The 13945-nt window shown below is 46.5% G+C and overlaps 2 protein-coding genes across 5 annotated transcripts in view; one reads left to right on the forward strand and one right to left on the reverse strand.

Moving 5' to 3' along the window:
- Positions 1–1041: 1041 nt before the first annotated feature.
- UBIAD1 (UbiA prenyltransferase domain containing 1) lies at positions 1042–7211 on the reverse strand. Its single transcript, XM_068415100.1, has 3 exons — positions 6978–7211; positions 6158–6716; positions 1042–5222 (listed from the first exon to the last, which is right to left on the reverse strand). Exons 2-3 carry the CDS (start codon positions 6678–6680, stop codon positions 4735–4737), a joined length of 1011 nt encoding a protein of 336 aa, XP_068271201.1. The 5' UTR covers positions 6681–6716; positions 6978–7211; the 3' UTR covers positions 1042–4734.
- Positions 7212–7502: 291 nt separating this feature from the next.
- MTOR (mechanistic target of rapamycin kinase) overlaps positions 7503–13945 on the forward strand; it is a 61599-nt gene continuing 55156 nt past the window's right edge. For 2 of the 4 annotated variants that reach the window (XR_011049394.1, XM_068414357.1), the window contains exons 1-8: positions 7503–7582; positions 8892–9055; positions 9432–9540; positions 10841–11073; positions 11458–11658; positions 12422–12556; positions 13019–13294; positions 13610–13718. Coding sequence is in view for 3 of the 4 variants with exons in the window: in XM_068414357.1 (XP_068270458.1) it covers positions 8936–9055; positions 9432–9540; positions 10841–11073; positions 11458–11658; positions 12422–12556; positions 13019–13294; positions 13610–13718 (1183 nt within the window). In the remaining variant the exon portion in view is untranslated. Of the gene's footprint in view, positions 7583–8036; positions 8104–8456; positions 8535–8891; positions 9056–9431; positions 9541–10840; positions 11074–11457; positions 11659–12421; positions 12557–13018; positions 13295–13609; positions 13719–13945 lie in introns of those variants that run through there. The other 2 variants (XM_068414358.1, XM_068414359.1) reach the window with 2 other exon arrangements.

Raw genomic sequence — 13945 nt, forward strand, 5'->3', positions numbered from 1 at the left:
AAGGTGCTCATCACAAGTTAGACTGTAGGAGGCAGACCCTAACCTCTTCTCCTGTTGCTGAGCTCTCATCACTTTCAAGCTCTTAGAGCAGCATGCCAGATCCGGTGTCCTAGCAAGGTTCTCACTGCTCTCCTTGCTCCCTGACAAACTGCTTCTGTAACACATCTCTCAGCCAGCACGTTCATCTTGATTCATTATTGGCAGAGCCATCTGATTAATGAGCAGATTCTCCTCCTTGTTGTTTTCATGAGAAAGCAGCACAATGGTGGCATAGATTTTTAATTCTTCAAACCACAAAAAATGAGGTAGTTTTAAGTACATATTTGGGAAGTCTCCTTTCTTCATTGTCCTGAAGATTTTTGATCCACTGGCTGTAGAGGGGAAAAACACTCCAAAAAACTCCTAGCTGTCATGGATGTAAAAAAAAAAATCCTCCCAAATAAGAAGGATGTGCTGACCAATGCAGTGACCTGAGCTGCGCAACCCCTAAAACCATAAATGCAGGAAGGACACCCCTCTTTCCTCCTCCAATAACAATACAGTCTGCTGCACAAAACCTTTTGCCACTCAATAAAAAGTGGACCTAGGATTACGGATCAACCTCTTAGAACAGCAGAGAAGTAGCAACACTGGAATCTGGTTCACCACTTCTCTCACGGGGAATCCGTTTTTTTTAGAGTGTGGAACAAAGTCAAAGGTATCAAGACAATCGTAGGGCTCTGCAGGGGCCTTGTCTGCCTGGCAGAGGATCTCAGCCTAGGGCATGGTGCCGCAGGGTGCTGCAGCCGGCACGGGAGAGCAATGCTGCCATCTGCGGACGATCAGAATTACAGACTTCTCAGGCTCCTTAAGCTAACTGTACACACATTGATATACTAGACTGCACCAGTGGCCAAGACAGGAAAATTTCAAACCACCTTTAGGCTTATTTATGACACACACAGGGGAGGCGTTATGCTGCCACAGTCCTATGAAGCAAATAAAATCATTACAAGTCAGGAGCAGAGACCATGGCACTGGAAGAATGGCAGACCACACAGGTGAGGAGGAAAAAGTCCGTCTTTATTAAAAAGATTAAAAGTTCAGCTGAAACCTCCTTACAAATGCTGAACAGTACATGGCACAGAAAACTGCATCAAAGAAAATTCTGCTCATTGATGAAAATACTGAAACTACTCTGAAGTCTGCCATTAGTAGGAGATGATCACTGCTACTGAACTTTTTATCCAATTATATGGAAGGACAGGACTACGTGATTCATAAAAGGGCTCTTACACAAAGAAAAAGTATGATCTTTCATGCACTTATACTATAAACACAGCAGACAAAGACCCTCCTCCTTCCAGGAAGACGCTCTAATACATGTGCAAAAATACAACTGGAGTGATATAAAATAATCAAATACAGCATAATTAACAGAATTACATTCAGATGCTTTATTGGATAAGAAGAAAGGCCAGGAGGTGCTTTAGGACACATTAAGAGATGGGCTACAGATCCGTTCATCTACCAGTGTAGACTCATCACATTGCAACACAGCTCACCAAGAGAGACCTGAAAGAAGTTTAAGAAGTTTATATTCAGGGAAAGTAGGATGGGACAGGGAGGAGAGGGGTAGGGAAAGAGACCCAGCATCCTCATCACAAAACAAACCAATGAAGGAACCTCTCTTACCACCCAATGTCTACATGGAGATTATTTTGGTCTACTTAACATTGGTTAAGTCACCTGTTAGGTTAGTTCATACCTAAAATGTTTTCTAGTACTAACACACTTTTTGGAAAGCACACAGAGATAAAGCACTTTTTACTTTCAAAGCTCTCTATGACAATGATGTCGGGCTCAGCATCCCTGTGAGGTAGGCAAAAATCAGCTGTTTTCTGAGACAGAGAAGTTAAAAGACTTCCTCAAAGCCATAGTGAAGAATGTGTTATTTACTATTAATATTGTTATGAACGTGGAATGATATTGTTTTTCACAGACAGGGAATTGGAGGCAACCAGCTAGTAAGGAATTACTGAATTTTCATCTCATTCTTACTATTAAAATGCTTTGAATGCCCCCCACCTTGAAAAGTGTTCCACAAACATGTACACGTACTAGTGAGCTCTTCCTTCATCTCTGTAACAAAAAGCACTGGTCCTTTCCAGCAGCAAGCAGACATCCTACACAGGGGGCTTTATCCTGCTAGTAAAGGGTAGCCTAGATACAACTAGAGTTACATACACTACTCCACCGATGATCGTACCCTAGATTTTTCCATTATTACAGTTATACGAGCCAAGTATTAGCTACTTTAAGGAATTTAGCTTGAGTACTCTAGTTTATGTAAAAGGAGCAGAAAAAGATAGCTATCCATTCTTTTAAACTGATAGCAATACAAGAACAAGCTATCATAAAACAAAGCACGCAGCTGCTACAAAGGGTAGCAACAAAACCATGCTGGGGTTAACCTAATAAACCCACATATCCCCAGTTGCAAGGTTAACAGATTCACCAGTTCAGTCCATATCCTAAAAAAGCTTTTGCTTTGCAGAAAAGTGAAGTGGGTCTCAAAGCCAGGCTCTTCTTTATTCTATAGGTCCACAAAGAAGTAACAGTAGGTACTGTATTGTGTATGTCTATACTGAAAACGGTTTCCAAAACCTTCTGGATATCTCTTTCCATCCAGCTGAAGCTGAACTTTGTGTTTTCTCCTCATGTTTCTAATCTAAACAAGTATTTTGCCGTAGAAAGCAGCACACAGTTGCTGAAGTTCATCTTCTCTTGTCTTGTGTCTATTCAGATTAGAGAGATCGTTTGCCCAACTTTAATAAAAGATGAAACTGTGGCTCATAAAATACGCCTGCAATGAATCCTTCCTGTTTACTACAGGGCAGCTGTAGCGCAGGAAGCCAACAGCTGGGTAACAGGATAACACGAAGCCATAAAAAAGTCACTTAACTATCTATACCATGCAATCTTGTGCCATCAGCTCATCTTTACTACTGTCACTACACTCCACTCATATAAAACTGAGCACTTTCAGCTGGACACCACAAGGCCGTAACTTACCTATGAGAGATGTAGGGTAACACCAGGCTAATTTATTGCTAATTTATTGCTCACGTTCAAAAGCCCTTCACACAGTGGCTAGCACGCTCCCACTGGGTTCAAAAGCTGTGCTCCAGGCACGAGCAGCTCTAGTTCAACGCCTCTATCAGTTCCTCTGAAGCTTTCCACAATTCCCATAAACAAACTTTTCACCAAAACCCTGCGTACGGGAAAGGAATACTTTTTCTTCAACACAGAAGAGAATGCAGTTGCCACTGAGCAACATGGTATGGATCAAATTCAGCTTTGCACTGGAAGTCACACTTTTTCCCAGTTGTGTTTGGCTTGTTTTTCACACTGCTACATAATTGCTGGAACACTTAGTTCTCCAAATGGTCACAACAATATTGAGTGGCAAGATCTGCAGGAGAAAAAACAACACCGTAAGGCGTAGCAGGGGGAAAAAAGAGGTGAGGAACTTCACTTCAGAGATAGATAACATTTAAATGTGATTCAGTCACACAAGTTCTGGACGCTATTAGGAAAAATCTTGTTAACAAAAATGGTTTCTTCCTGTTTCCAGTCCTAATTTTTATGCAGAGCCAATGCAATAATCCTGTTTTCTTTTTTTCTAACCCTATATCTTTCTCCTTTGCTCAACTGGGCTTCTTTTGGGCCTCCTTATAATAAGACATTTGACTATAATACTCCAGACCTCTAAATAAACAGAGAACAACAACTGAAAAAGAACTTTTTTTTTAAACTAAGAATTTGTTCTTCCACTTATGTATACATTAATCCAGCCAGAGAAATCTGGCACTCTGTCATTTCCCCCCTAGCTCCAAGACTGTCATTTCAGAGAGTAAATTCTAAGCAAATGCAAAAATGGAAACCACTTCTTCTATGCATTGAGGGCTTTTCAGTTGCATGATTTGCATTTACAGCTTCAGCTTTTGTGGCAGAATACAAATTCACTGATTTTGGCTTAAAGTTTGTGCAGTGGGCTATTTGTGCTCCATTTTAGTGCCAACATCCCACAGAGATAACACAACTTTCAAATTTCTAGACTATAAGGACCCAGCAGAAGTAACAGTTAATGAATTAGTATCTAGTGCATTTCAGGGGGCTTGGAAAGAAAAGCTCAAAATTTGGCTAGGAAAAAAAAAGCAACAACAAAAATTAGAACACACAACAGATGAAGATGAACTATGCTCACAAGGGAGTGAAGTAATAGCACCTACATCGTTGTGATGCTAAACATTTGGCAGTATTTTCTGTTTACCACAGAAACAGAGCCAATGGACTCCTTGACCGTGGTAAGAAAAGCAGTCACAAGAGCAATCACTGGGCTTGCGAAGGGAACAGAGAGTTTGTATTTGAGGCTCAATCTTACTTTCATTGAGTTGACAGTGAAAGAATTCAGTGGCAGAAGGATGAGGTTCTTTAAACATTTCCTTGTCCTCACGTTACCTTTCTCCCCTGAAGCAAAGCTGTACAGTTCACCCCTTCCAAAGAATTGACAAATCACTTTTTTGAAGTCTGTTGTACAAGCTGACCAAGACCAGAAATTATAAAATTCACATACAATCAACAGCTCAAGATGGTCTCTCCATTCTTCCCACTGTCCGTAATGGGTCATGTACCCACATCATCCCCGTTAATCAGTGTTAATACTGAATTGTGAGGCCTGACTCTACAGCTCTACAGTTTGGGCAGAGCACCGGCTGGTGCCAGTGTAATACCAAAAACATAGAAAAGCCCCAAGAGGAGATTGAGTTTGGCTGTCCGCTGAGGAATTTTGTTGAAGCTCTGACTCCGAAACTGCCTCTCCAGTGAAAATGCCATCGGGATGGTGAGTAGTGGCAATGCCATGCTGATGGTATAGCGTGTGGCCAGCACACAGAAAATCAGGTAGGGCAAGAAGAGCAGCACGGTGTAGAGAATATAGGAGAACGCCGGGCCGATGAGGATAGCCAAGGTGACAATACCCGCCTGCCGGTCAGACTCCATGTCTCGTGTGTTGTTGCTGTGCAGGATGGCCTCCGTACTGAGGGCTAGTGGGATAGCGTAGAGCAGTGGCGAGACAGACAGATAACCAACCTGCACAGCATGGGCAAACATGACAGCCAGGGGCCCGAAGGTGATCAGGATCACCACGTCTCCAAGTGCAACATACTTAAATCCAATTCCTGTGGCAAGACACAAGAATAAAACGAAGCATCATCAAACAACTCAAATGACAGGAGAGAATGGATAATATAACAGATCAGCCCTTCCTGCAGAAATATTGTAAAATGACCAATGAATGTGTAGCTATGGCCGAGAAGAATATTTTCTCTTTTTTTCAAAGATAATAAAGGAAATGCAGCTTCTGAATTTCTCCAAACAATGTAACAGAAACTAAGGGCCAGGTTCTAGTACCCATCTTCACATCTACAAGTACCTATTTCTGCAGAAATCTATTGAAATAAGGTACTCTTTAGTGTGATCATGCATACTAGAACCTGATCCTGAGGAAATACATAAAATGCTCAGAACAAAACACAAACCTGATAAGGTTCTTTCAAGGAAGCTAACATAACTCTTTGAAAGTTTGATGGTTTGAAACTGAATTTGTTTTTCTTTTCCTAATAATTATGTTTGTATCTACCCAACACAGGAAGACAATAAAAATATCCTCCTCTTATTAAGAACAAACACAAACTGTTCTACATTCACAATGGAACTCCATCTAGAGAAGAACAAAACATTCCAAAATAAAGTAACAGGTTCCACTAATAGAAAAGAACACACGCAGTGAGCTATACTGCTGAAGGATACAAGATACACATCAGGAAAAGTTTCGGCAACAGTTCTGATAAGCATCGAAAGCCATATATGTAAATAACAATGTCTCAACAGCACTCTCCAAATGAAGAACATAGCACGCCTCCTCCCACACCTTCCCACAACAATCAATGGCAGAGAATAAAAGTTTATGTAGCAATACTCCAGGAAATACCACAAAATATTTTTAGGGCGGTTAACTAGATAGATCACTTGCATCTTCTAGAAAGCCTTGACAAGTCAGCTAATTCTGTCACGTTTACATTCAGATTCACAGGAAATGGGATACAGCGCTTACCTCCAGTATAAAGGAAGGAGCTGGAAAGTCCTCCAAAGTATATCAGGGCCAGGTGCTCCAGCTTGAGCGTTGAGACAGCGTAGAGCCCAGCAGCACAGACACAGCCCACAGTGTAAAGGAAGACTCCAAACCGGACTACGTCCTGAGGCTCCAAAATCTGGTCCACCAAAGTCCTGTCATCACTCTTCTTGTGATCGATGCCTTTGGAGAAGTCGTAGTAGGTGTTCACCAAGTTGCCGGCTCCGTGCACAGCCAGGACGGTCACAGCGCTTCCCACCAACAGCCCCGGGTCTAGCGCTCCCTCGGCGCGGTACGCCAGAGCGCTGCCGAGCGCCACGGGGGTGAGGGAGGCACTGAAACTCCAAGGTCGGAGCGCCAGTACATAGGCCGCGCACTTCTGCCTCCAGGTGCCGGGGGGGGCCCTGTCAGCGCCCGCCAGCGCGGCGCCGGAGCCGTTCCTCTCGCTCCCCCGGGGGCTCTCGGCGCTAATGCTGATCTTCTGCGCCAGGTCTCCCGGCCCCATGCTCTCCCCACCGCCCACGTCTCACAGCAGCAGCACCTAGAAAGGGAAGGGCCGCGCGTTAGCCTGGCGCCGCCGCGGGGCCCAGCGGGGACGGGGGGGCGCCGCCGCCATGGCCGCGCGCGCAGCACCTGAGGGGGAGGCGCGCGCCGCCCTTACCCGCCTCACGGGCTCCCGCCCCGCCGCGCGCCCCCACAGCCCGCCTGCCGCGCGCCTGCGCCCGACGGCCGCTCCCGCCCCTCCTCAGCGCCCCCGCGCCCCCACGGCCTCGCACAGGGGGTTCCGCGGAGGGTCGCGTACCAGAGCAACGCCCGAGCGGCCAGTCAGCACCTCCAGGCGCCCGGTGTAAACATTAAACGGTCCACGTCGTCACGCGCGGCTGTGAGAGGTCACTCTGAAGCACAGACCGGCACTGCTGTATGCGCTATTACGGCAACGGAGCGGCTACAGCCGGGCGCTGCCCCGGCTGCCCTTGCTCCTGTCACAGGCAGCCGGACACATTTGAGCGCCGCACACCGGGCGCGGCACCGCACCGCGCTGCTCCCTCCACGCATGCGCACACGGCGCACAGGCTTTGCGGGAGGGCGGAAGCCGGCCTTAGCGCGGACTTTTCACCAATCGAGCTTGTTCAGCCTTTCTATTGGTCAGCTGCACTGCCACTCTCTCCCGACTAGCTTGATGATTGGACGGGAGGCCACGGTCACTCCTTGCGGTTCCTCGGGAGAAGAGGCGGAGCTGAGAGCGCTCCTTCCCTTTTTCTCTTTTTCTACTGGTCAAAGGCGGTGCCTATCAAGGTCCTTCTGGGAGGCTATTGGCCAGCAGCGGCTCGCCGGTCCGGCAGGCACGGGGGAGGGGAGGGCGCGGGGCCCGGAGCGGGGCAGCCGGCGGCGGTTGGGGCGGAGGCGGTGAGTGCGGCTCCGGAGCCTCCGCGCGGCATCGCCTTCTCCTTCCTGTCCCCTCACGGCCGCGCCGTCACGGCCCTCCCCCGCGCACTCCCGCCTCAGCGCCCGCCGGCCTGCCGCCCTGCGCCCTGTCAGTGGCACCGGCGCTCCTGCGGGCGCCTCGGCCCCGCGCCGCGGCTCCCCGCCCAGACCAGCCTGCCCGAGCCCCCCGCCCCCGCGGCGTTCCCGCTAGCGGCCCCGCGCCCGCCGCGGCGTCGGTGCGCGCCCCGCCCCGCCCTGTCCTGCCTCACCCCTCCCTCACTCCCGGCCTGTGGAGCGGCGGCGGCGGGAACCCCGCGGGTCCGGGCCTGCCGGCTCCTGCCCGCCGGCTGTCGCGTCCCTCTGCGAACGCGGCTGTGAGGGAACCCCCCGCGCACGGCACCCCGGCCGGCGGTGATGGGGCCGCAGCCCCAGGCTGCCCTCTTCGTCCGGGGGAGCTTCTACTGGCTCCCAGCCGCGGGGAAGCCCTGCAGCCACCTCACGCTGTACCGTCGGTGGTTCTGTGGGACCGCGGGAGGGATATTTGGGGGAGAAGGAGCTGAAGTTGTGGTGCCGTGTGTCGCTGTGGGCCCTTCAGTCGAGTGCTCGATTTGAGCTTATGCAACCTGAAAATCGGGGTGGGGGGGTTTCAAACCTCTAAAATATTTCCCACATGAAGAAAGGTTAATGAGAAAGTTTGATTACCTTTATGATAGTAAACATCCTCTTGCAATGATTGGTGTTGCTATATGTAGACTTCCAGTCTCTAAGTATCTGCTGGAGGATGTAGCACTTGCCAGGCCCTGAGTGCTGAGTCTTCCTTATGTTGGCACAACACTGGAATTTCTGTGGAGAAACTTGGATGAAAGTGTTCCAAGGAGGAGTCAGATGTGATAATGATGTAATCATGGGAATGATTGTGCCTACTTATTATGGGGTAATTGTAAACCCTAATCAGGCTGTGCTATTTTTCAGCTATTGCACGACCCTTGATTTAGAATTAGATCACTATGGGGCATCGGGCATCTGACCTACTGGAGCATGTTTTGGTATTTGAGGAACTAGAGAGCAAATAGGCTGGAGGGGTCAAGATATTTTGTGATGATACAATTTTATTGCAGGGTTGTAAGGCCTAAGGAATATAGTTGTTACTTGTAATTTTGTGCTCTACTGGCACAGCATCCTCACATGCAATAGCATGTGTGTTTTGGAAACAGGCAGCAGGGACAGCATTAAGAAAGCAGCTCAGAGATTTCAATAGCTGAAAGCAGTAAAAAAAAGTGTCTTTCTGAAGAACTTACAGGACTTGATGTCCCCGAGCCCCAACATACCACCATCATGTCGGGCACTGTGTCCATTCTCCAGCAATTTGCCAATGGCTTGAAGAGTCGCAGTGAAGAGACGAGGGCGAAAGCTGCCAAGGACTTGCAGCATTATGTCACCATGGAGCTCCGTGAAGTGAGTGCTGCAAAGGGGATAATTTATCCTTGTTTATCGTATGAGTCTAGGGCACTGGCTGGGTACGTTGGGGATGGAGATTTTGGAAATATGGAAGTTGGTCTTAGGAGGTGGGGCACAGCAGGGAGCTTACCTTGGCCCCAGCATATAGGAGACGTGAGTGAGTTGGTGACACAGATGGGTGGTCAAGCACCAGAGTAAATAAACTCGACATGTCTAGGCACAAAGAAGAGATACTGTTTTGTGTTTATAATGTATGGTTGATTTATTTTCTTTCTGTTTAAGTGACCTAGGAAGCATTGTCTTTATGGAGATTTTGGGGGCAGGAAGGAGAGAAAGAATGCTAAAAGCTGATTTGAACTTTTTCATTTTACAGATGAGTCAGGAAGAATCTACCAGGTTTTATGATCAGCTGAACCATCACATATTTGAGCTGGTCTCTAGCTCTGATGCAAATGAAAGGAAGGGTGGCATTCTGGCTATAGGTGAGTGAAAGTGCTTAATGCCTCTGGTGAGTTTTCTCTTCATGCATCTGTCTTCAGGGACAGACTTTCAAATGGAATGAGCTTTTATGATCGGGGCCTTATGTCTGACTCTTCAATACTCTGGGTCTGTGTTAGTTGCTGGGCTCTGAAAATCTTGTCTGTAAGTGTCAGCATGGGAGCTGCTGAGTGCTGAGAGTGGCTCAGTGGGCCCTAAGCTCTTCTGGGAGTCAAGCATCAAATGTGAGTGCTGAGCATGTGAAAATTCTGTTCTTGAGCACAGCTGAGAACAGTTTGTGCTATCCTTTGATATGCATCAGGGTGGGCTGACTTTCTCAACTCTCTTCTGTCTGATGAGATTGATTCTTGTTATCTAAATTTACCTGGCTCAATAACAGCAGCTTCCATCCCTGTGAGGGGCTCACATAGCTTCTGCTTTGATTCTGATCAGCTGCTCCATCAGTTGCTCCAATTGTGCTTTCGCTGTGACATGGCAGAGCTGCCTGCATCTTACCTCTCGGGGAAATCAGCTTGCATAAATACTTTCTCTTCCAAGCAAGTAGCCTGTATTGTAGCAGTTACTTCTTTAATAACCAAATAGGTGGTGCTTATGGTTTAGGCTCACAGACATCATCATCCAATCCCAACATGTTTGAAGACAGCGGAAGTCCCTTAGCTAGAGCAATCTGTGTTGACAACATCTGATTTTAAGCTGACAGTATCACTTTAAAATTGTTTCTATGAATTTAGTGCTGTTGAAAGGTGCCGGCTTGACAACCCTGGACACTGATGGCCTCTTTATCTACAGAGCAGGTACAACCCAGGCAACAGCAGTGAAAGCTTCTGCCACACTGCTGCCTGCCAGTGTGCCTCCACCTCGGCCAGGAGAGACCATCTCTAGGGCTGAGGGGGAGAGCAATTTCCTTGAGTCATTCAGTCTTTGACCTCTCTACTGAGGCAGACCAGCCGTAGTAGTTGCATGTGAATGGATGCCTTTCTGTTGGGAATGGGTCTGTGATCCCAGGGTGGATTTTTTTTTCCTCTTTTTAAACTAAAAATGGGGAAAATCTGTGAAGCTACTGGATGCGTTTTCCTGCCCACTTAACAAGTTCAGGCTCAAAAGAATGGTGGCCCTTTCCTATTGCTTGATTAATATTTTTTTCTGTAGATTTGCAGTTTAGGAGGAGTTAATGTGAATCTTTAAGGAATTGATAGGGAATACTAACTCTCATCCAGGAATTACCTACTTTTTGCCTCACTGACTCTTAGGGAGAACCTACAGCATTGTTCCCTTTCTCTACAGCAAGCCTTATTGGTGTTGAAGGAGGTAACGCCACCCGTATCGGCAGGTTTGCCAACTACCTGAGGAACCTCTTGCCGTCCAATGACCCTGTTGTAATGGAGATGGCCTCCAAGGCTATTGGGCGGCTTGCAATGGCTGGTGACACCTTCACAGCTGAGTATGTGGAGTTTGAGGTGAAACGAGCTCTGGAATGGCTGGGAGCTGACAGGAATGAAGGTCGAAGACATGCAGCTGTAAGTGATCTTTTTTTTTGCCTTCACCTGTCTTGGAATGGGATGGTTAGGATTAGTTAATGGTGGTAGGAGATGTGAACAGAAAGCTGTGGAAAAGCTCTGGTCAGGATCAGAACGGCTGCCAGTCCATGTCTGAAAATCTGTGATGCTTTCGTGGCAGATAGCATGAGATGCTCTTGTGCTTCATTGCTTCTGCCTTAGCCCAGTGACTAAAGAAGATTGAGACACCATTGTGCTGGGAACTGTAAAAGTATGGAGCTGGAAACAGCTCAGGCTCCCAGACACTGGCAGTCTAAATAAATGATACTACGGTCTAGAAATTATGAGGTTTGTCTATGGGTGCTCATCCTCACAGATTGTTACTGTTTCTCTCCCCACCTCCAGGTTCTGGTCCTGCGTGAGCTGGCAATCAGCGTGCCTACCTTCTTCTTCCAACAAGTGCAGCCATTCTTTGACAATATATTTGTGGCTGTGTGGGATCCCAAACAGGCCATCCGAGAGGGAGCTGTTTCTGCCTTAAGAGCCTGCCTTATCCTCACCACTCAACGGGAGCCAAAAGAGATGCAGAAGCCCCAGTGGTACCGAGTAAGAAAATAACTTTGTTTTGAAGCAGCTCCTCATAATGCGATGCAAATGAGCAAGCAGTGGTTTTTAGAAGAGCTGTCTAAGCTAAGAACCTGTGTCACCTTTGTCAGTATGTCTGATTGTCAGTAGAAAACTGCCTCCCCTTGAAAGGGTTGAAAATATAATGGCTTACAAGATGAGAAGTTCCTTTAGCCCACTGTGAAATTAAGCAAGAGACTTAACTCCATCAAGAATCCATTGCTCTATCTGTAGCTCATTTATAGCTATTGAGCCTGACCTAGTTTTACAGCCATGCAATCATCTATCTATTGTCATCTCTTAACAGCAGATGGTTTTATTAATGTGGATAAAACATGAGTGAAAAAGGTAAGGATTCTTTTACCTGAACCTCAGCTTTGCTGCCATTGTCACTTGAATTCAAGCCTCATAATATCAAATGAGGTTTGGACAGTGCAGTCAAATGTTGTGAACTTAGATTCCCCATAGTCAAATATGTGATGCAGATATTGATGAATTTTATACCATGGCATGGTTGACTGTCTGTTTGATTAGTGCTATTGAAAATGCTTTGCAGCAGGGTCCATAACTTCTAGGTGAATCTGAATTTTGAGGTGTTGTACTCTGCTATTTCTCAGTTGAGGTTTGTGGCTACTCTTGTAAAATTACAGGACATCAGTAACTTTTGACTGGCAGCACTGCTTTGTTTCCACAGGCTTTGTTTCTGCATGATCACTGAGGTTTTTTTTTTTCCTTTTCCTCCAAGCATACCTATGAAGAGGCTGAGAAGGGCTTTGATGAGACTTTGGCCAAAGAGAAAGGAATGAACCGTGATGACCGAATCCATGGTGCCTTACTGATCCTCAACGAGCTAGTGAGAATCAGCAGTATGGAGGGAGAGGTGAGCAAATGAACAAAATGGGGATTATGGCTTTTGGTTGCCAGATTGATCAACAATGTGTAGCAACTCAGCAATCTCTGGAAATATCCCATTGTGTTTGAAATGGGGCTGTTGGGCTGAAAAGTTATCTGAACATGGAGTCAGAGTGTTGATGATGACAAATTGAAGTGTGTCAGAGAAGTAACAGTGACAAGTTTGGGCAGAGTAGGTATTAAGCTCTGATGTAAAGTGCTATTAACTGGATTAATTACAATGAAAAAGAACTTTATATAGAATGACAACTCTCTGTTGCATGTTAGATACCCAAATATTTTTACTGGATTTTGCTTAGTTGATGTTTTACAGCCATTTGGATATCAATTATACAAGATGCTGCTCAGGAGATTTGGGTAGCACTGTGTTGGGAATCTCTTATTCAGCTAATTTTTTTTTTTTTTAAACCTGCTTTTCTACTTTGTCCAGCGCCTTAGAGAGGAGATGGAAGAGATTACTCAGCAGCAGCTTGTGCATGACAAGTACTGCAAAGACCTGATGGGCTTCAGTACCAAACCTCGCCACATCACTCCCTTCACTAGTTTCCAGTCTCTTCAGCCCTCTCAGTCAAATGCTTTGGCTGGTCTTCTGGGGTACAGCGCCCACCAAGGAATCATGGGTTTTGCAACCTCACCTGTCCCAGCAAAGTCTACATTGGTAGAAAGTCGATGCTGCAGGGATCTGATGGAAGAGAAGTTTGATCAAGTAAGTGTTTGTTCTTCAACTTGTCTACCAACATTCACAACAGTGGTTGTTGTAGAGCAATTGTCCTCCGTGTCCTTACTTAGCAGGCCATATTGAATTGAGGCAGTAAAACTCATGAATTTTATGTATCCTGGCTTTGTCACAGTCTCTCTTAGAGCAAGTGATTTACTTTCTTGGGAAGGAGTATTAATTATCCATCTTTCTGGTGGACTCTGAAGCCAAATGTCAGTAGAATGCCTTAAAGCACCCAGGTAATAAACATTCATGCATTACTGCCCATGGCCATCCTTCAAAGCCTGATCTATCTCCTTTCAGGTGTGCCAGTGGGTTCTCAAGTGCAGAACCAGCAAAAATTCTTTGATCCAGATGACAGTTCTCAATCTGCTACCACGGTTGGCGGCTTTCCGTCCTTCAGCATTCACAGGTGACAAGACAGATGGTTGGATGTTCGAGTGTTGCTGAAATAGGGCTGGAAGTTATCCATCTCTCTTTGTTCCAGATGAGCTTGTGCAGGCAATGCAGCAGTACAAAGGCAGTGCTTATAAGATGAGCAGATTCCTCTGTGGGAGGACAGGGGGTTTTTTCTGAATAAATGTGACTTGATATCTGATGCCAAAGTGTTGCTCTGTTGAAGGAAATGGATTGAAAACT

The sequence above is a fragment of the Nyctibius grandis genome, chromosome 17, assembly GCF_013368605.1.
Source record: "Nyctibius grandis isolate bNycGra1 chromosome 17, bNycGra1.pri, whole genome shotgun sequence".
NCBI lineage: Eukaryota > Metazoa > Chordata > Aves > Nyctibiiformes > Nyctibiidae > Nyctibius > Nyctibius grandis.

Coding starts and splice junctions, on each gene's coding strand:
- UBIAD1 (XM_068415100.1), bottom strand. CDS start 6,680: ATGGGGCCGGGAGACCTGGCGCAGAAGATCAGCATTAGCGCCGAGAGC. Junction 5,223..6,157: donor CTCCTTCCTTTATACTGGAG/GTAAGCGCTGTA, acceptor GTCTTGCCACAG/GAATTGGATTTAAGTATGTT.